This window comes from Eumetopias jubatus, unplaced genomic scaffold, assembly GCF_037043125.1.
Source record: "Eumetopias jubatus isolate StellerSeaLion01/CBP00866 unplaced genomic scaffold, mEumJub1_p1.0 scaffold_30, whole genome shotgun sequence".
NCBI lineage: Eukaryota > Metazoa > Chordata > Mammalia > Carnivora > Otariidae > Eumetopias > Eumetopias jubatus.
In genome coordinates this window covers 1,554,405-1,575,171 of record NW_028274836.1, presented here as the reverse complement: position 1 = coordinate 1,575,171, position 20,767 = coordinate 1,554,405, and the positions used below count along the sequence as shown (strand labels likewise).

Genomic DNA, 20,767 nt, shown 5'->3' with positions numbered 1-20,767 from the left:
GGGGCGGGCAGAGGGGACGCAGGGGCCAGACCAGGGCCACCTCCCGCCTCTGGGTTTTTGCAAGGGGGGGAACGAAGGGGCAGAGACAGCCAGGCCGGCCAGTGGAGACCCCTCGCGCTGCACGCACTGCCTCGCCCCCGCAGCAGGGGGGGCGGGGCCGGGGGCTCAGCCCCTGCAGGTGTAGACCCTTGGCGCTGCACGCACTGCCTCGCCCCCGCAGCAGGGGGGCGGGGCCGGGGGCTCAGCCCTTGCAGGTGTAGACCTCCTCACGCTGTGTGCACTGCCTGCACTCCACGTAGCAGCACCAGCGAACCTGGCACTGGCAGGGCCGCGTCACCACCCGACTCTGCGTGTTGTGGCCACGCCCACAGCAGATGCTCTCGCAGTTCTTCTCCCGGTGGCACCTGCGGCCGGCGGTGCCCGGGGAGAAGCGGCTGGCCAGGCAGAAGCTGGGCGAGTCATCCAGGTGCACGAGCTCCGGCGTGCGGGGCAGTGGGTCGCTGCCGCCTGTCCCGGCCGCCCGGCCCCGAGGCGGGGAGATGGCACCGGCCTCACCGGTGGCCTCGTTGGTGGTGCTGCCCACCTTGAGGGCCGTCTCGTACTTGTGTTTCAGGCGTTTGCCCACCTCATGGAAGGGCGCCAATTGTCGCCAGCATGTCCGCACCGTGCAGGAGCCCGACACACCGTGGCACTTGCACGTGGTCTCCACCCCAGCCTTGATTACCTGGTAGGGAGGAGGGCAGCTGCGCATGAGGGCCACGCTGTGAAGCCGGGAACGGCCCCTACAGATGACCGGACCCCACAGCTCCCCCAGGTCCAAGCCCAGCCTAGGGCATCCCCACTGCCCATCACCCAGGCTCCCCAGCTCATGCGCCTGTCCCTCTCTCCTCCAAGCCGCAGGTGGCCGAGGACAGAAGTCCTACATCCAGTCCCGTGGTCTCCAGCCTGGAGGCCTCCTGTGGAGACAGTCCCTCCCTGCGTCCAGGGCTGCCCTCTGCAGGGACTGGGCACACCACCCCTGTCGCCCTGCTGTCAACACCCCACCAGGACCTCCCAGTCTGGTCACAGCAGCCTGCTTCCTGGAGAAGTGAGGACAAGGGAGTTAGCCTGCCCACTTGGCAGGACTGGCCGTTGGATCCTCCGTGTCAGCCCTGGAGGGGGGTGGCACCCCCACCTACACACACACACACACACACACACACACACACACACACACACGGCTGCCCTGAGGGGCCTCCTGCCTGACCACCCACACTGGGGTCCCTGGCAGCAGAGAGGGGCCTCCCCAGTGGGCCCCATCCCGAGACAGGCCTGAGCTCCCACGCTGCCCCCAGGGAGGGCCGGCTGGTTTGAGGGGGATTAGGAAATGTAGCTGCCCTCTGGTCAAGCAATAGAAGAGTCACATTTAATGACACTCTGCTGAGAAACCCGGACAAATTTAATTAAAGCGCTGCTTACCCAGGCCCCGCAGAGCTAATGGAGCACTTTCCATATTCTGACTTTTCATTAATAGCTTACAAAGGAGAGAACTCGAAAGAAAAGAAGTAGCCTCGCTTGGGGATTTAATCTGCTCCCGCCCCTCCCCGGAGGGCAGAAGGAGGGACAAGGCTCTGAAGAAAAGGGGGAAATTGATTCTTTAATAAGTGCAGGACTCAGAACTCTGGTTTCTCAATAAAGAGGGGCTCAGAGCAGGGCTGGCTCTAATTACCTCACCCCCTCCCAGGCTGGGGCTCCACATCCCAGGGGCTGCCTGGGGAGCTCGCCGAGCCCCCTGACCATCCCACAGCCAGGCAGAGCCTCAGGGGATGTTTGGTGATCTGGGCTGTCTGTTCTGTCCACAGTGAGGAGGTGCCTCCTCCGCTGGTGTGGGCCCGGGAGCTGAGGGGCTGCAGGGAGGGTGGAGGATGGCGGGGAGCCAGGCACCCCCAGACCCAGCCCGCCTGCAGCCAGCAGCCCCCAGAAGGGTCCAGCCAAAGAGCTTACACCCCCAACCCCCCATCCCACAAAAGACCATGACGGCACCGTGTCATCGCTGTAGGACAAGGAGCCCTCCAGGCAGGACGACTCGAGGCCCTGGCTGGTACCGCGCGGCGGGAGCAGAGCCCCAGGCGCCGCAGCCCCGCGCGCCGTCCCCACTGACACCCCTCCGCGCCCCGCCCCGCTTGCCTTCACACCCACGAGGTTGTTGTGGAAGTCCACGCGGGCTCGCAGATCTTTGCTCGACCGCCGGCCCAGGAACTCCTTGACGAACTTGCTGCTGTACTTGAGGTTGTCCCCGCAGCCACCCCACTGCCAGGCCTCGCGGTTCTCCAGGTCGGGGGCCTCGTCGCACGTGCAGCGCTCCATGCGGCCCGCGCTGCACGCCTTGGCCAGCGCGTGCGTCAGGCCGGCCGAGGAGATGGCATAGAGGAAGGCGGTCTCCTTGAAGCCTGGGGGCGATGGGACACAGGGACCTTAGGGCCAGGGAGCCGGCGGCCACGGCATTCCCGCTGGAGCGCTGAATTCTGAGCACAGGGAAGGGTCCACGGAAAGGATCCTTGCTGGTGTTCCCAGGGGCGGGGGGGGGGGGGGTGGGCATACCTGCCTGGGCTGCCCTGAGCACCTGCAGGGAGGAGGCGCTCCTATGTGCCCCAGGCACAGGATGTGGCGGGGTAGAGAGAACTCAAGGCGCACGGAGACCTAGGCTCTGCTCAGGGATCAGCGACTCCGTCCTCTGGGTCTCCCACCCACCAGACTGGCCGAGGGGCCTTGGCGAACCCCGCCCTGCCCTGCCCCAGGCCTCAGGGCCCCAGTTTTTAAACGAGGCTGTTGAGAAGCTCAGATGAGAGTCCCAAGGAGACATGAGAAAGAAGGCTCCCTCCTCAGGGCACCAGCTGGACCTCTGCCCCTCATGCCCAGCCGCTGGGCCTCGGTCACCACCACGTGGCAAGAGCCATCAGAGCGGCCTCGGCCGCGTCAAAGCTGCCAAAGCTGCCCAAATGCCCCTCGTGCGGCCAGCAACTGTTCCCCGAGGAGGGGCTTGGCGGGAGGCGGGGTGGGAAGAGGGCAGGGTAGGAGTTAGGGGAGGGCCAGAAGGAAGGGGCGGGGCAGGGAGGAGGAGGCTACAGGGGGAGGGGCGGGGGGCGGGGCGGGAGACGGGAGCGGGCAGGTGGATGTAGCAGGGTGGAGCATGAGGAGGACCGAGCTGCAGGTGGTTGGGGTCCGGAGGAGGGAGGGATGGGTTAGGAGGGCGCATCAAGTGGAGAAGGAGCCACGAGGGAGCGGGGCAGGAGGAAAGGCAAGCCCCGCAGGCCCCCACCCCACCGCAGGTCCCCGGGGACCCAGCCAGGGGCACAGAGCAGGCAGGGAGGTCCTGCCCCCACGGCCCGCTCCCCTCGCGCACTCACCTCGCTTGAGTAGGCTGGCCCGGTACCGGCCCTCCAAAGTGCAGTTCCAGCGCTCGAACCGGAACTGGTACTGGCACTCCAGCGCGCTCATGCTGACCGCCTCCACCAGCGTCTCCGCCACGCCTGGGTCTCTGCGGCACATGCGTCTCTGCTTGCGCTCCAGCTTCAGCCGGTCGCAGGCCTTGTAGTGCGCCTGGGCGGCGGCCTCTGGCTCCAGGGTCAGCGGGAGGATGGTCAGGGGCTCGCTGCCCGTCAGCCTGGGCACAGAGAGGCCAGGGTGAGGGCCGCCCCGGAGGCAAGCGCCGACTGGCACACACACGGAGGACAGCCCAGCACAGGGTGTGCGCCAAGGGCAGGGAGGGTTGCCGGATCCCAGGCCACAAGCGGACCACATCCGACACACCCCAGCAGGACCCCCACCCTCCGCCGACACACCGGCTGGGATGGCCCAGCCTCACCACGACCCTGAAGCCTCTTGGAGAGGGTCCCGGCTCACTCCTTGCTCTCCTGCAGCCTGCTCAGCTTGCCCTGCAGGTCCCAGTGGGGTCTCCCAGAACTCCTGGGCCACCGAGGACCTCCCGGCGGGACCCAGGCTCCTGGCTCTCCTGCAGCTCCAGCTCTTATCTGAGCCAGTCACCTGCTCTCGGGCTCCTCCAAGCCATTCCGTGTGCTCCATCCGGGATGGATTGATCTGACCTCCTGTCTGCTGTGTGCTCCAACCCACAGTTCTCAGTTTCCCCATATGGGTGAAGCCCCATCTGGGCTCCAGGCACACCCATGCCCAGCCTGGGCCAGACCCTTAGCCCTCAGGAGGGAGAGGTGCCCAGCTGGACATGGGTGGGGCTCAGATCCCCTCACATGAGCATCACAGGAAACAAGCATCCCCATCCCAGCCAGCCAACCCAGAGGAGCCAGGGGTGCCAGGCATCCCCACACCTTGCCCCATCCCTCCTCCTGCTGCCCCTCAAAAGCCCCCTCAAGGGCATGGTAGCCACTGGGTGGGCTCCCAGCACCTTTCTACTGGGGAAGAGAATCAGGCAGGGCTTCCTTGAACCCCACCCTCTAGCAGACCCCAGCAGCAACACTGCAGGCCAGGCTCCCTGGAGACAACCTGGGCTCCTGGCTTTTGAAACCCCTGCCTTTGGGGCTGGGCCTGGGGTGCAGAGGGAAGCAGGCAGGCAGGTGGGAGAGAGGCATTTCTGCACACACACTGTGGAGGGTGAAGCCACGAAAGCAGGCCGGAGGCCTATGATGGACACAGAGGGGAAAGAACCAATGCCTCCCAGCCTCTTCCCACTCAGATGTAGTGTGCACCCTGGGAAGACCTACCCCAGGCTTTGGCCCTACTCCCCAGGAGTGCCCTGAGTCAGCACGGCACCAGAGAGCTCTGCGGGGTTGAGAGAGAAGCTGCAGGGGAGCGGGGCTCCAACTGGCCCTGAAGACAAGGGTGTTGGTGAGCAGAACTCGAGGTGGGTTCCTACAAGCTTGAGTCCTATAGACACTGCAGACACATGCCTGGGGCACTTCGAGCCAAGAGGGCTAGCTTGGCCTGTGACCCGCATGGGTACGGGCTGGGGGAGAAGCCCCAAAGGTCCCCAAGGCACAGACAAGCCCCATGTGGGCAGCAAGGCCTTTGGGGAGAAGGTACCTGTGAGCTCGGAGCCAGGACACTGCTGGAAAGCAGTGGGTGAGGGAGGAGGCAGTGACCTGCACCCCCATTTCTCATCCCAGGGTCCGGGCTTCATGCCCAAGGGCGCAGGGATGTGGCAGGGGTCAATGTCGGGCAGCATCGTATGCTTTCAGGCTCATGCCGGAGCTCAGACAGCCCCAAGCACAAGGACCACTGCCGAGCTGGGCCAGGGGCAGTCAGGGGCCCGAGGACCCGCACTGGAGGCTGGAAGAACCACTGTCCTCACACAAAGGCAGCTCACACGGTGGAGACTTGTCCCCAGACAGGAATGTCAACAGCTGTGCCCAGAACAGTGTGCCACCGTGCTTCGGCAGAGCTGGAGCCCACAACCTGCACGTCCCCCAGACCAGATTCTCCGAGATTAGCCAAGCTCCAGGCTGCTGCCAAGACATTCCTGTGTCCAAAAGGACCAACAACGGCAAGGCCGCCCCAGGGGTACCTAGGGCTGTGCGGGTAAGGGTAGTGGTGAGTGTGAGCAAGGGGAGGGGGAGAGATGGTGGGCAACCCAGCCCCGCAACCCACCTAGATGTGCTTGGCTGCCTAGGTCCATACCGCACCCAGGGCCCAGCCTGCGCCCGCGCTGCACACAGGATCCAGCCTGTGTCCACACTTAGGCTGGCCTCTGCCCCAAGCCCCCGTAACTACTGCGGTGTGCTCAGCTCAAGAGCAGCCTGGGGCTGCAGTGGCAGAGGACAGACCCACATGGAGGTGGCAGGTGGTGAGGGTAAGCAGGCAGACGGTGCATGGGGAAGAGGGAAGGGGGGGGCGGCATCCAGGACAGAAACCCAAAATTGGAGAGGAGCCCACAGAAGTGCCGGGGGCGGGAAAGGCAAAAGGTTCACAGAACACTCTTAGGGCAGGAAGGCTTTTGTCAGGGACACTCAGAATCCGGTAGTAAGTGTGACCCTCTCAAAGTGCAGGAGCGTCTGCACAGCAAAGGAGACAATTTTCAGGGAAATGCTGCTTCTGGGATCTCAGACCCAGAGCCGACTTCGTTCACGCGTGTAGGTGTGCGTGAGCGCGCTTTTCCTGTGCATCAGTAGCAAAAGGAAGCGGCTGCAAGTGCACACGGGATAGGGAACACATCTGTCCAGAGTTGTAAGAGGCTCTCCCCCAGTCATAAACACGCAATCGAGCCATCCTGGTGTTATTTTTCACTCCTCAGATGAGCACAAATCAAGACTGTCTTGGACACGGGAAGAGATGCTCCTCCACGGCTGGAATTCTGGAAAGCTCACCCAACAATGCTCCTTCTGGAATTACAGGCTACAGATGTATAATCGTAAAACATACAGACTCACATCGTTCACACAGCACCCAATACCCACAGTGACGCGAGATCCCCGGAAGCATGAGACCAGGGCCGGGCTGAACAAATGGGTCCATCTGTTCCGTGGAGTATTTGTGGAGGCCAGAAAGCCGGCCGGCTGCACCAGAGGGCCTGCAGGCATGGGGCAGCCCAGGACAGAGGAGGCCTGGGGCAGAAGAACCACCCTCCTATCTCTGCCACCTGTGAGCTTATCACACATGGGTGGGACAATGGCTGGCCTATTTAAAACAGCAAGGCTCCACATACAAGCCCTTGGCCCTGCATGCCGGGCTGGGGCAGCCAGCCTCTAACCATGGGGCCCGTGTCTGGAGGCTGCACCTTCCAGGCCAGAGAATGCCCCAGGCCACCTGGCCCAGCACAGGCCCCTGCCCAGCTGCCCACCCCACGCCAGCACACCTGCCACCAGGCTCAACGCAGCTGCTGCCCCCGCCACCGGGCGTCTGGCCCAGGACAGGTGGGCAGACGTAGGGGCGCAGGCAGCACGCGGAGGAGGTGAGCCCGGGCAGGCTGCCCACAGGCAGCAGCCCCTCGGCGGGCGGGCAGCAGGACCCTCCCCGTCCCCACCCCATCCCGCTGCCCTCGGCCAGTGCCGGCACTTTCCAGGGAGACATCACGGGAGGTCTCGGCAGCAGCCCAGTGCTTTGTGACAGGTATTTTCAGAAGACAGAGTGACACACTGGGAACCAGGCAGAGGTCACTCAAGAAACAGCCTGGCGTTGGGAGCTCCGAGTCCCTTCCTGCCCAAGTCAGAGGGGACTGCACTCCGATCCCCACAGTGACCACACGGGCACATGCCTTGGCCAGACAGCACGGGCCTTCTCCTCACAGTGTCTCCCCATAAACTGAAGCTCTCTCCTGTCCAACTTTCTTCTGTAGGTGCCCCTTCTTCCACCCCACTTTGGAAACCCGCCTCTACCATAATGTCATGAGCGCCTTCTCCTAAACGCCGGGACACCCGCGCTCTATCCACTGGCGCCAAGGTCGGCATGTCAGGCTGGGCAGGGTCCTGAGGGCCCCGTCTCCACGCTGCCCTGCAATGCCACTGCAGCCTCACGGCACCTCACTCTGAGCTCTGCCCTGGGCGGGTGATCCGTGGCCTGCTATGTGACTGGGGCCTGTCCTGCAGGCACCTGCTGCCTCTGCTTTTGCACGGGAGGTCCAAGGACCCGCTGGGGTCTGACGGTTGCGGGGGATCTGAGCGCCCGCTGGGGGCTGAGGGTCGTGGGAGGTCCGAGGGCCCGCTGGGAGCTGACGGTCGCGGGAGGTCTGAGGGGCCACTGGGGGTTGACGGTCGCGGGGCGTCCGAGGACCCGCTGGGGGCTGAGGGTCGTGGGAGGTCCGAGGGTCCGCTGGGGGCTGACGGTCGCGGGAGGTCCGAGGGGCCACTGGGGGTTGACGGTCGCGGGGCGTCCGAGGGCCCGCTGGGGGCTGACGGTCGCGGGAGGTCCGAGGGGCCGCTGGGGGTTGACGGTCGCGGGGCGTCTGAGGACCCGCTGGGGGCTGAGGGTCACAGGGGGTCCGAGGACCTGCTGGGGTCTGACGCTCACGGGGGGTCCGAGAACCCATTGGGGTCTGATGGTTGCAGGGGGTCCGAGGACCCGCTGGGGGCTGACGTTCGCGGGGTTCCGAGGACCTGCTGGGGGCTGACAGTCACGAGAGGTCAGAGGACCTGCTGGGGGCTGATGCTCTTGGGAGGTCTGAGAAACCCGCTGGGGGCTGACAGTCGCGGGAGGTCCGAGAACCCGCTGGGGGCTGACGCTCACAGGGGGGTCAGAGAACCCGCTGGAGGCTGATACTTGCGGGAGCGGGGGTCCAAGAACCCGCTGGGGGCTGACACTCATGGGGGTTCTGAGAACCTGCTGGGGGCTGACAGTCAGGGGAGGTCTGAGAACCTGCTGGAGGCTGACGCTCATGGGGGGTCTGAGAACCCGCTGGGCTGACAGTCAGGGGAGGTCTGAGAATCTGCTGGGGGCTGACAGTCACAGGAGGTCTGAGAACCCGCTGGGGGCTGACAGTCACAGGAGGTCCGAGAACCCACAGGGGTCTGACGCTTGCAGGGGGTCCGAGAACCCGCTGGGGACTGACACCTGCAGGGGGTCAGAGAATCTGCTGGGGGCTGGCGCTCATGGGGGGTCTGAGCACCCACTGGGGGCTGACACTCACAGGAGGTCCAAGAACCCACTGGGGGCTGACGATCCCGGGAGGTCAGAGAACCCGCTCCGGGCTGACGGTCACGGGAGGTCTGAGAACCCGCTGGGGGCTGACAGTCAGGGGAGGTCTGAGAACCGGCAGGGGGCTGACGCTCGCGGGGGGTCCGAGAACCTGCTGGAGGCTCATAGGTGCGATGGGCTTGCTGGGCAGCAAGACTGAGTCTCTGCTGGGAAGTCCCTCCTGCTGCTCTCCAGGGTCTTCAGGTAGATTCCCCACCTGAGGTCTGCCCCAGATTCCAGGGGTGATGACGTGGGACCTACAGAAGTGCAACTTACCGCCCCGGCCGTGATTCACCTCGGATGGCTTTCAGATGCTCTGTGTACAGCCGTAGGTCTGGCGAGACACAAGGCTGCTTTCTTTCTCTTTCTACCCCAGGCCATCCTGCCACAGCAAGGGCTTTGAGCGCCATGGTGCAGAATCTGCCAACTGCCCCCCGGGGCCCAGTGCCCTGATCCTGGCTCTGCAGCCGCCCACTGGCACAGAGCCATCCAGGGAGCTTGTGGGCAGGCGGCCCCGCGTGGGAGAGAACCATGGGCATCAGTGCCAGGAACTCCCCCCTCGCTCACCCCCTGCATGCCCCCAAACTCACATCTCTGCCACCCAGACCCGGCCAGTGGGAGACGCCCACGCCCTGCAGGCAGGTGGAGGACCAGAGGCCAGAGCCAGGGAATGTGCCCATTTGTCACGGGACAGACACACCCCCATCCTGCCTGAGGGTCTGTGAGGACAGCGGGCATCACACGGGTTCAGACGAGGGTGGCAGCGGCCATCCCTGTCTGACTCCTGGACATAAAAGGGAAGCTCCGGCCATTTCGCCGACAAACCTGAGGTTCGCTGGCTGTCTCCTGGGCACCCCACAGCAAGTTAAAGCTCCCCTCTGCTTTTCGTTTGCTAAGAGCTTTTCAAAACTCACCAACGGATGTCGAAGGTCAGCAGATGTGGTCCCTGCCTCTGTTGGCATGGGATTTTTCCGCTTTAATCTGCTAAAACAAGGAATCCCACCCACTGGTTTTCCTGAGGCTAGGCATCAGTGTCCTTGTCCTTCCTCCATGCCCTCAGCTGTAACCCCAAGATGTTGTGTCTAGGCCTTTCACAGCTGCGTTTGCAATTTTCTCTTCCGTGCTCATCCTGCTGGGTGTCAGTGCCTTCAAGAGAATTCGCTTTTTAAATTTCCTAGAAGACGGGTCAGGTTAGAATCACGTCTTCTTAACTGCTCAGGAGAACTTGCCACGAAGCCACGCAGCCCGACCTTTTCTGAATGAAAAGATCTCCCTTCTGATCCAATCACTTTTCTTTTTTTCTTTTTCCTTCTCTTTTCCAAACAGCTTTATTGAGATATAAATCATATGCTATAAAATCACCCATGTAAGGTCTACAATTCAGGGTTTTGCAGTATAATCTCAGACGGGTGCAAACACTGCCACGGTCATTTTTGGGGCATTTCATGGTCTTAAAAAGAAATGCACCCCTTTAGCTCCCAGCCCCCCAGCCCCTGGCCACCAGTAATCCACTTTATCTCTGTGGGTTTGCCTGTGCTGGACATTTCGCACGAAGGGAACCATACGGCACGTGGCCTGTAACAGTGCACTCGCACCAGCAGCATCATGTTTTCGGGGTGCACCCATGCTGCTGTTAGCGGGTGCTTCACTCCCTTGCATTTCAAATACCATCCCAGCACAGGGACAGACCGTGTCCTGCTCAGCTAGTGCTCAAGCCCTGCACTGGAGTCATCCACATGTCTGTGTGTGCGCATGTCTACAGCTCCTGCAGGCATTCACCGCGCCCAACTCTGCGGGTCTTGCCACACAGGGCTCCTTTCGTCTCCAATGCACAGGTAGGGTTTTGTTGCTCCTAATTTCTTCCCTCTGCTTTCTCTGGATTTAGCCTACTGTTCGTTTCCTCAGATCTGTGACCGACACTTGCTGAGTGCTTCCAGGCTTCTCTCCACTTCTCAAATAATGCATTCCAGCTCCTACTGCACCTGCCTCCAGATCAGATCACTGTGCAGAGCCTGAGTCACAGCCTGGATACTGTGTACGGCCTCAGTCACAGCTCAGGTCACTGTGCAGAGCCTGGGTCACAACTCATGTGACTGTGCAGGGCCTGGATCACAGCCTAGAGACTGTGTACAACCTCAGTCATGCTCAGGTCACCATGCAGAGCCTGGATCACAGCATGGGTCACTGTGCAGAGCCTGGATCACAACTCATGTGACTGTGCAGAGCCTGGGTCATAGCCTGGAGACTGTGTACAACCTCAGTCATGCTCAGGTCACCATGCAGAGCCTGGGTCACAACTCATATGACTGTGCAGAGCCTGGATCACAGCCTAGAGACTGTGTACAACCTCAGTCATGCTCAGGTCACCACGCAGAGCCTGGATCACAGCATGGGTCACTGTGCAGAGCCTGGATCACAACTCATGTGACTGTGCAGAGCCTGGGTCATAGCCTGGAGACTGTGTACAACCTCAATCACAGCTCACATCACCGTGCAGAGCCTGGATCACAGCTCACATCACCGTGCAGAGCCTGCATCAAGGCCCAGGTGGCCGTGCAGAGACGGGATCGTGGTGCATTCTTCTCTGTCTCTTCTCTGGCTTTGCTCTCTCCCTATGGTCCACTGAGTTGGTGTGTTCTCTCTCCACCCTCCTGCATTCTCCATGCTAACTGCTTCCCTGTGTCTCTCCCAGAACCGGTGATCAGACCCAAGACACCCCTATAACCCCGATGTGTTCAGCCTCACAGCTGGGGCATGTCCTCCACTGTCTGCTGGCCCTGCCCGTTGTTTCTGTTCCTCCTGTCTTGCCTCATTTCGGGTTATTTCTTGTTACCCCATCTCCGCCTGGCAGTCTGAAGTCACATTCCCATTACCTTCATGGCTGCCTCACAAGGACACGCCTGAGGGTGGCCGATGCCAGGCCTGAGGACACAACCCTGCGGACTCCCCGAATTGCATGCTAGTGTGCATTTTAGTCCCATTGTCAGGAGCTGACAAGAAGCTGTTCAGCACCCGGTTACCTGCTCCTGGACACTGTCCTCAGAGCGGCTCGTAGCTTGTCAGAAATGCCTTTCTTTCAGCTCCTTGCAGGGTAGCCACCCCCCAGCAGGTTCCTGGCTGGCCACCCTGCAGCCCGCCACCAGGCTGACCAGCCTTGAGAGGTCATCTGTGTTTGTCTTCCCGGACTCTGCTCTTACGGTTCTTTGTGTTGGGCATCTTGTGGTTCCGGTTCTGTATGTTTTGGTATGATTTTTGTGTTTTCTGCTCAGGACTCCTCCTGAATCCTGTAGATGATACTGACAAATTCTCAGAATTTCAGAAAATGCTCGGCATTCTCTTCAGATGGGACCCCTGTCCGCCAGTCCCTGAGTCCGGCCTCTGGCCTCCATGGAGGCGTGAAGGCTCCCCCACGGGCCACGCCTGGGGTAACCTTTCCTGCCCCATCTTCCAAATTTGCTAATGCTCTTCGGCTATTTCTAATCTGCTTTCCAATCGACCAGCACCTCACATGTTTCCCCCCAGTTCCACTTGGTTTTTCCAAACCTGCTGGGTCAGTTTTTGTGGTCTCTTACTCCTTGCAGAAATTCCAGGCTTATCGCACTCCAGAAAGCACACCAAGAACTTCCATTTGGCCTGCAACGTTCAGCTCACAGGTCCACTGCCACGCTTGCCGAGGCCCACAGAGGCATCTCCATGCACGCCCACCAGCTACCCCTGACCTGTACTGGTCACTGAACACAGAGGCAGGAGACAAAGGTCCCCAAAGTCACACCCTCTGGAAGCTTGGAATGCGCCCTGTTTGGAATAAGGACCTTTGTGGATGTAATTAAGATAAGGATCTTGAGGCACGGTCACCCTGGACTAGGTTCTGTGCTGCTGAGGACCAGCCTGCTGCAGCTCCGAGGAGACCCCACCCCAGTCCCACCAGGAGTGGAAATAACCCAGGACAGACACGGCCAAGTCGAGGCACCCATCTCCCCACGTGGGCCAGGTCTGAGACTGCCATGCTTGGCGGCCTGGGGACAGGGCCACCCCTCTGAGCACCTAGCGGGTCACACACGCTCCCAAACCTGCCCCCAGGGGCAGCTAGGTGACTGGACGGGGGCTGCTGCCAAGGGGTGTGGGATGTCCTTGTCCTCAGGCAGGAGCCTGGGAGCCACGGGGCCCCGGTCGGCCTGGTCCCCAGAGCTCTTGCTCTTTCTGCTCTGCAGTGGGGGCAGATCCCAACAGCCCTTCCTCCTGCCAACAGGCCCGGCCATCTCAAGGGCCACCCTGCCCACACACCCAGCTCCCTGGGCTGGGCGGAGGGAGAAGAGGCCAGAGTTGCCGAAGCCACAGCGCCCAGCCAAGGAAACCTCAGCCCCACCAGACGGCGTTTAATTTCTGTGTGAATCAAATTCAAAACAAATTCCAATGCTGAGACGCTGGTTCTGAGATTAACCCTCCATCCTCCCCAGGCCTGCTGCCTGACAGAGCCCTGTCCGGTCTCCCCGCCAAGCACGCAGGACGTGGGGGTGCTGACAGCACCAGAGCCTGGGCGCTCCCTGCAGGCGGCACTGTTATCTGGTGCCCAGACATGCCAAGGGGGAGGCAGGGGCCACGGGCCCCGGGGAGCAGGGTGGGAGGGTGGGCCCATGCCGATGACGGGCCGAGCACCCCTGCGTCTACGACAGCCTGTCCCCTCCGTCAGCTGTGAGAGCCGCGGGGCCCCGCCATTCCAGGGCGCCCCCTCCCTGCTCCCTCACTGATGGGCTGCGTCCACGCGGGCGCAGCGAGCCTGCAGCCTGGATGCTTCAGGGGAGCTCCTGGCTCAAGCTGGTGAGGCCTGGGGGTCGGCCGGCAGATGCAGGGCTCAGCCACGCCTGGCGAACTGCACCACGCGAGGCCTGCTGTCCGTGAGCTCAGCCCCAGCAGGGCAAGGGAACTCCCGGGACCCCAGGCCCTGCAGGCCTCTTCCTGGAGCCCGGGATGGCGGGCTGAAGGGGCCCCAGACTCACGGACAGCCGAGGGGAGAGGTCGGGGAGCTGTGGCTTCACGGAGGGACAGGGGTCCCCAGGCCGTCCCGGTGCCCCCATCGGCCTGGCCCAAGTCCCCACGAGCTGCCACAAGGAGGGACGGGCAGGAGGTGGGGTGGGCGCGCTGGGAAGGCCACCAGGACTGTCAGCTCCATGACCACCTCGCTGCCTGGGGCTGGCCTCCCACGCGCCCAGCGCGGACGGGGTCGCCTGGGACAGCTGCTGCCCGGGTGCCCGGGAGGGCGCCGGCTCTGACGTGCTCTGGTCTGGGAGCCCTGGCAGCCTCTCGTCCCGGGCCAGACCACTTCCCTGGCCGCGTCTACCTCAGGTATCGCTAAGAAAAACAAACGCAGCTTGAGGCTTGCCTTTTTCCATTCCCTCGTCCGGCTGCCGGTCTCGAGGAGCAGGGCCTGCCAGCTGGGCGGCCAGGTTTCCTCCTGTGGCCAGGGCGCAAGGCCAGCCAGGAACCGCGCTGGGAGGGGCCGGGGAGGACGGCGGGCCGGGCCCACGGGTCGCGGAGCCAGGCGGCCAGCACGCCACCCAGGTCGGCGCTGCCCCCCTGTGGAGGCCCCTGCGCGGCCCACCTGCCACTGGCCGGCCCCCCGGATATGCCCTAATGATGAGCCCCTGCAGGAAGACGCTGCCCTGCATCCAGCCCAGACCATGGCCCCCACCTCCTCCGCCCATACCCGGGGGTGCTCCAAGCCCTCGATCCACACCCCTGCCCTGGGGGCTCCAGAGGGGCCTCCACCCCTCAGCACGGGGCCCACAAAGCCCCCATCTGACGGCCCAAGGCGCAGGTCCGGGGCACCTTGGCCCACTGTCTGCAGGCCAGAGGGTGGGGTGGGGGGTGCAGCTGGGGAAGTCAGGGCCAGGGGTGGGCAGGGGGCTGGCCAGCCTGGGAAAGGAGCCCCTCAGACCGCACAGGGGCTCCCGAGTGCAGAGCGAGGGAGCAGAGGGGCAACGGGGCCCCCCACGGGCCGTGGACACACCAGCCCAGGGCAGCTTGGAGGAGAGCTCTGGGCTGGCTAGAGGTCGGCTGCAGGGAGGCTGCGGCTGGCTTCCTGGAGGAGGTGACAGCTGAAGCAGACCCTGGAGCAGGGGGAGGCCAACAGCCCTGTTCCACAGCCCGCAGGGGCCTGGCCTTGCCCACTTCCCAGACAACTGTGCCTCCCCGAGCCTGGGCGGGCCCTGCAGGGGCCCCGCACTGCCCACCAGGACAATACACAAAGGGAGCTCGTGCCCCTCCAGGATTAAGGGGGCCGGGTGCTGGCCGTGCTGACAGGTGTCATTTTTCGAGGGCCAGGAAAACCAGCCCAGGCCCCTTATCAGCTCATCGTGCCTCCCGAGTCCAGGTCCCACTGCCCCCCGGGGAGGAATCGTGTGCACGCATTCTTTTCCAGGAGAAAAGCTGCCCACACACTTCTCCCATTGTCCTCGACATGGGGGGCCCCCCGGGGCAGGCAGCGGGCGGTGCCCTGGGCCAGGGTGCCCTCGGCTCTGGAGTGGGGTCCCGGCCACAGTGCAAGATTAGGCCAGCTGTCCCCCTGTCCAGACGGCCGCCGGCTGTGGCAGGACATCTGCTCCCACAGCTGAGGGGGGCCAGGTGGCCGTGGCTTCCTCCTCACCTCAGGTTCCCCACGAAGCCTCGGGAGGCCCCCAGCCCAGAGGCCTTGTCTGGGCTGAGGCTCGCACCTGCCTCTCTCTACTGGCCTCTGTGCTGGGCGGTGGGGGGGGGCAGAGCCCGCAGAACCGACTGGCCAGGAGGAGAGGGAGGAGGAAGGACAGACTCTGGAGAGCCGAGATCCAGGGGCGCGTCCCCACCCTTGCCCCCCTGCTCCTTCCACCTGCCTCCCCACACCTGCCCCAGCCCCAGGGTCCAGGCCCCTCCATGCTCTCCCTCCCGGAGCTCCCTCCCCACCTCACGTCCCCCCTTGCTCACCACTCTGAGGTCTCACCCACAGGGCCACTCTCCCTGCTGGCCACTCGGCTGCCCCGGACACTGTGGAGAAGGCCACTCGCCTGGACCCTCCCTCTCCCTCAGCTCCCACTGCAGGCCTACGCTCTCCAGAGCCTCTGGAGTTCTCCATGGCCTCCCCACCAAACGCTGGACCTGAGGCCTCTCAGGGCTGCTCCCGGCATGTCTGTCCTGAGGTGGGTCCTCTGGGCGTCAGCCTGGACTGCTGCTTACTCAGCTCATGGCTCCACCACCCCGGGCCCCCCACCACAGGATCACTGGGGACACCTCCCCACTGGGCAGCCCCTCCCCAGCCCCAGCCCCAGGGGGCTCTGGGTCACCCCAGCTTCACCACGCGGGGCTGGCTTCCCCCACTGCTGAGCCTGAGCCCCCAGCCTTCCATAGGCCTAACATGCCAGGGCTCCCTCCTCCTGCCCTGGAGCCCCTCCCTCTTCTACCACCTCCAGGGACCGGCCGGGCACCCCTCCTCTCGGCAGCCAGCAGGCATGTGGCCACACAGGACCCCAGCTGGGCCCCAGGCTCATACAGAGGGTGCACCCACACCCTGACGCAAACCCCACACACACAGCCACCCCCACCAGGACAGCAGTGCCTGAGGGCAGGGCCAGGGAAGCCTCCTCTGCAAGTCCCCAGAACCCCTGACCAGGCCCCTAGACCAGACCCCAGCAAACAGATGGTCACCTGCACCACACAGTCATGCCGGGGGCCAAGCAGTAGCCTGTGAAGGCCCACGCGAGTAGCCTCTGCACGCACGCGTGAGAGACAGTCTGCGGCTCACGGTTCAGCTTGTCCTCTGTCCAAGAACAGATCCACACATATAAAGAGCTCTTACAAATCAACAACAAAGACCCACAACCCAGCCAAGGGCTGGGCAGCGAAACTGAGTAGAGATTTCTCCAAAGACGACGTACAGATGAGTAAGATCCCCACGAAGGAGGCCCAACATCGCTAGTCATCAGGGAAGTGCAAATCAAACCAGGATGAGATACCAACCCACACCCCCTAGGAAGGCTAGACTAAAAAGCAGAACAAAACAAAAAGCCAGAAACAATTAGAACTAGCGACTGTGTGGAGGTGCGTGGCCGGTGGGAGCATTCTTCCAAAGCAGAAACAGAGTTACCACGGGATCCAGAAATTCCACCTCCAGGGATTACCCAGCAGAACGGAAAACACAGAGAAGCTTGTACACCAGTGCTCACTGCAGCATGACAAGAGCCAAACGGCGGAACCCACCCAGGTGTCCGCCAGCAGATGCACGGAAGAAAAACTAGTCCGTGTCCGCACAATCGAATATCATTCGGTCACAGAGGGAAAGGCGCATGGATTCACGCTACAGCGTGGATGAATCTTGAAAATGTTATCCTTGCTGAAATAAGCCAGGCACAAAGGCCACATGCTGTATGATTCCACTTACGTAAAATGTCCAGAACAGGCAAATCCACAGAGACAGAAATTGGATTAGCGGTTGCCAGGGGCTGGGGGGAGGGGGAGACAGGATGTGAGGTTTCTGGGGTGATGGAACACTCTGGAATTAGATAGTGGTGCTGGCCACACCGCCTTGTAGATGTACCAAATCCCACTGCACTGCATGCTCTACCAGGGTGAGTTTACGGGACGGGAGTTATATTTCCATCACAGAAAGAACGTGGGCCCTAACCAGCCCCATTCGCAGTGGCCCAGGGCACCTTAGCTGCCTTTCACGCCGCTCGGAGCGCCTCCTGCACTGACGTGTGGCCTGGCGGAGGGAGCCCTCTGGTACCACACCCACCACAGCCAGACCGGCTTCCCCAAGCCAGCCTGCAAAGGTTTCCCGTAGAATGTGGGGTGCTGGGACCAATCCCAAGAAAGGGCCTCAGGGCCCACGACAGCCTGCCCTAGTTCTCGGAAGAGGGCCTACGTTGGAAGCCTGAGGCCTCTGCTCCCCTGGCAGCCCCTGGAGGCAAGTCTAGTAGCCGCCCTGGGAGCCTCCGCTGGGGTCGGCTTGACACACGTGGGGAGGAAAAGGGCACTGAGGTACCCACTCTGCTGGACCCAGCCCCTGGCTCCATGCTCAGGGGGGCAGCAGGGCCCCTCACCCTGGGTTTAGGGGCAGCCCTTCCTGAACAGATTTTCAGCATACACAGAACACCCCTCAGCTCCCTCTTCTCCCCTCTAAGGCCCGAGGCAGGGCCGGACGCAGGCAAACTTTCAGCCCACCCAGGTGCACGGGGCATGGGGAGGTGGGGGTCTGAGTCTGTTTCCCAAACTCGCCCGGAGACCTCGAGTCGGCCCCTTTCTGCTGGGAGCCAGGCACCCCCTCCTTCCAGGAGGGCATCAGGCCAAGCTGTCTAGGCCCCTGGAGAACCAGATGGAAACGCCACCTGCTAATCACACTGCCAAGAAGCAGGGCCAGGCCACAGAGGAAGAGGGAAGAGCCCCTTCCCCACGGCCAGGCGGCGGCCTGGAGGGTCTTGCCTAGTGGCCATAGACAGAGAGGGCAACCGGAGCAGGGCGGGTTGGGTTGCAGCCCAGGGGAGGGGGGCAGGGAGGGCTCTGCCGACCACGTGACACGCCCCCCCCCCCACCCAGGCCAGCCTCTCTGGGTTTCTGGGCTGTAACTGGAGCTACCCTGCCTGCCTGTGAGCCTCCGTGCCAGGCAGAGCTTTTGGAGAGGGGGGAAGGGAGAAGGCGGGCCTCAATCCCCGCTCCGTCCTCCTACTCCTTTGGCACTGCAGGTTGGGTTGGGAGGGAAGCCCCCGGTCTCAGCCCTGCCCTGCCCACCTTGGGCCATCTCCTCCCTCCAGCCCTCCAGCTTCTGCCACTTTGCTGGGCCGGGAGAAAGGGCCCCAGAGCAGAAGGGCTGGGCCTCCACACACAGACCACCAGCTCAGAGCACATCTTGCCCCCTCCGCTCCTTCTGCATCTGGCTCCACCTTGGGAATCACCTCCCCGAGGAGCTTGCTGGGTAAGGACCCCTCCAGCGCTGGGTCCCTACCCTCCCCTGCCCGTCCAGCTGGCACCAGGCCTGCCCCCGCCCCAGGACCTCTGTCCATCATGCAGAACCCAGCTCTCCTGCCCGGTGCCGGAGGTGGCAGGGGCCCCAGCGGAGCCAGCTATCCCTAGGGCAGCACGTCTGCCCCCTATGCTCCCCACAGGACAGCCTTTGGGGCCAAAGTGCTGGGCAAGAGAGTTGGCCAGAGGGGTGACAGGGGCACCAAGGCCTCCCTGCATCCCACCCACTCGCCCACTGGCTAAATGGCAGAGCTCAGAGACTCCCCCAGGGGTGCAAAGTGCCCGATGCTGCCGGGGGTAGGGGTGGGGGGTGGGAGCCAGGAGCCAGGACCCCCACCTCCCCTCTGTGGGCCGGCAGCAGGGAGACTCGCAGAGCAGACAAGCCTAGGGTGTGTCTGAAGCCTGGTGAGCAGACGGAGCGGGAAGGCACAGCTGGCTGACTCACCGAGGACCTGCGGCCAGACGGCCATCCTCTGACCCTCCCTCTGCGCGCGAGGGCGAGGCGAGGCTGCACAGATGGCGCGCAGGGGCGTGCGAGCCTCTGCACAGCCCAGGCCCCAGGCAGGGCCGGGCCCACAGCCGGAGCCAGGAGAGCCTGCCGGGTGGGGTCTCCAGGGGAAGGAGACACGGAGCTGACCCTGGAAGACGACCCAGGAGAGAGGAACAGAAGGAGAAAGGGGGGAAAGAAAAACACAAAGGGAAAGTTTCCCATGAAAATATTTTATTTTCTTTGAGAACAGGATACACCTGCAGGGCTCCTCGCCCAGTGGCCTCTCCCCGCCCTGGCCGTGGCACATTTCTGGACCAACGGGGCCCTCTGCCGGCCAGCTGCCGCGCGACTGCGCCCGGGCCCAGGGCGAGGGAACAGGTGACGGGCAGAGGGCGGCGGCCAGGAGCGGCGCCGGGCGCCCAGCGCAGGGGCCAGGGCGCGAGGGTGGGCCGCGGCTCCAGGGGCGGTGCCTGGGCGGCAGGAGCTGACGCTGAGGGGCCCAGAGGGCTGTTCGCGCCGTGCCACCCCGGACCTCAGGGTCCCGTCTGCGTGGCACAGCGACGGAGGGTCCCCAAAGGTCTCTGGGCTGGACATCCCAGATCTGGGAGACAGGGACGAGGAAGGGCAGGAATGAACGACGGAGAGCGACGCGCCGAAACCACGCAGACTGCTACTACGGAGAAGCGCGCGGGGGCAGCGACCCCTGAGACAGCAGCGGGGGGCCGCGTTCACGCCCGGGTCGGGCCCTGTGCAGCCGGCCGGGTCCCACAGAAGCGCTCCTGCCGGGGCCCGAGCGGGCGTAAGAAGCAAAGCGCAAGAAAAATAAATTCCTCCAGCTTGGAGTTATTTTTTTTTTCCCTTTGGGGCTCAGTGCAGGGAACATCTGGATTTTGTACGTATTTTTTTGTTGTTGTTAAATTAACTTCTCGAGGAGAGAAAGGAGGGGGAAGCAGCAAGGGGGGTGGGTGGGTAGGGGCCAGGAGAGGCTCCAGCCGTTCCGCCAGAACTCGGCGGCCTAACAGAGCGCCAGGACCAGACTTGGTCCCCGAGCTCCAGGGAGCCCCACGCACGGGCGCGTGTCAGCGACGACGACTTCGGGGTCACCGAGGACCACTGCCCCGTGCCAGCCCGTCGGGTATGCCGGCCCCTCTCCCCACGCAGCGCCGCGAGGACACTGACCCGCTGACGGAGCGACGCGCACGCCGCAAACAGTGCCCGGCAACCCGTTGGCCCGCGCCAGCGGGCCCGGGCCCGCGCACCTGGGCCGCCCGCCCCGCGCCCCGTCCCCGCGCCGCCCGCCCGCCCGCCTGCCGGCCGGGCCGCCGAGGCACCTACCCGAAGTAGGCGGCCGAGGGGCGCAGCGCGGCGAGCAGCAGCGTCAGCGCGAAGGCCGCGGCCAGCCAGCGCGCCAGCAGGGGCCCATCCAGCATCTTGCCGCGCCTCGGCGGCTGACCATCGCGCTCCCGGCCCCGTGCAGGGCGCCCCGCGGCCGCTGCCCTCTTATAGCGCCCGGAGCTCCGGGCCGGGGGCGGGGCGCCGGCCAGCTGGGCCCGGCCCGCCCGCGCCCAAGGAGGGGTCACGCCGGCGCCGGGGGCGGGCCGAAACCCGAGCCGAGCGCGCGGCTCCGCCGCGCCGCCGCCCGGCCCCTCGGGTGTCGGGGCGCGCCCCGCGCGTGGA

At 63.8% G+C, this 20,767-nt stretch overlaps 1 protein-coding gene across 1 annotated transcript; it reads right to left on the bottom strand.

The window, feature by feature from the left end:
• Window positions 1-241: 241 nt before the first annotated feature.
• Window positions 242-20,520, bottom strand: WNT9A (Wnt family member 9A). The gene is made up of 4 exons (XM_028095929.1): window positions 20,426-20,520; window positions 3,387-3,643; window positions 2,167-2,429; window positions 242-724 (listed from the first exon to the last, which is right to left on the bottom strand). Exons 1-4 carry the CDS (start codon window positions 20,518-20,520, stop codon window positions 242-244), a joined length of 1,098 nt encoding a protein of 365 aa, XP_027951730.1.
• Between the last annotated feature and the right edge of the window lie 247 nt (window positions 20,521-20,767).

Bases quoted from the DNA above. Each gene is read 5' to 3' on its own strand.
- WNT9A (XM_028095929.1), bottom strand. From the start codon at position 20,520: ATGCTGGATGGGCCCCTGCTGGCGCGCTGGCTGGCCGCGGCCTTCGCG. The intron at 3,644-20,425 runs GTAGGTGCCTCG...CTCTGTGCCCAG, and splicing joins CCCTCGGCCGCCTACTTCGG to GCTGACGGGCAGCGAGCCCC. The intron at 2,430-3,386 runs GTGAGTGCGCGA...CATCGCCCCCAG, and splicing joins GGCCAGCCTACTCAAGCGAG to GCTTCAAGGAGACCGCCTTC.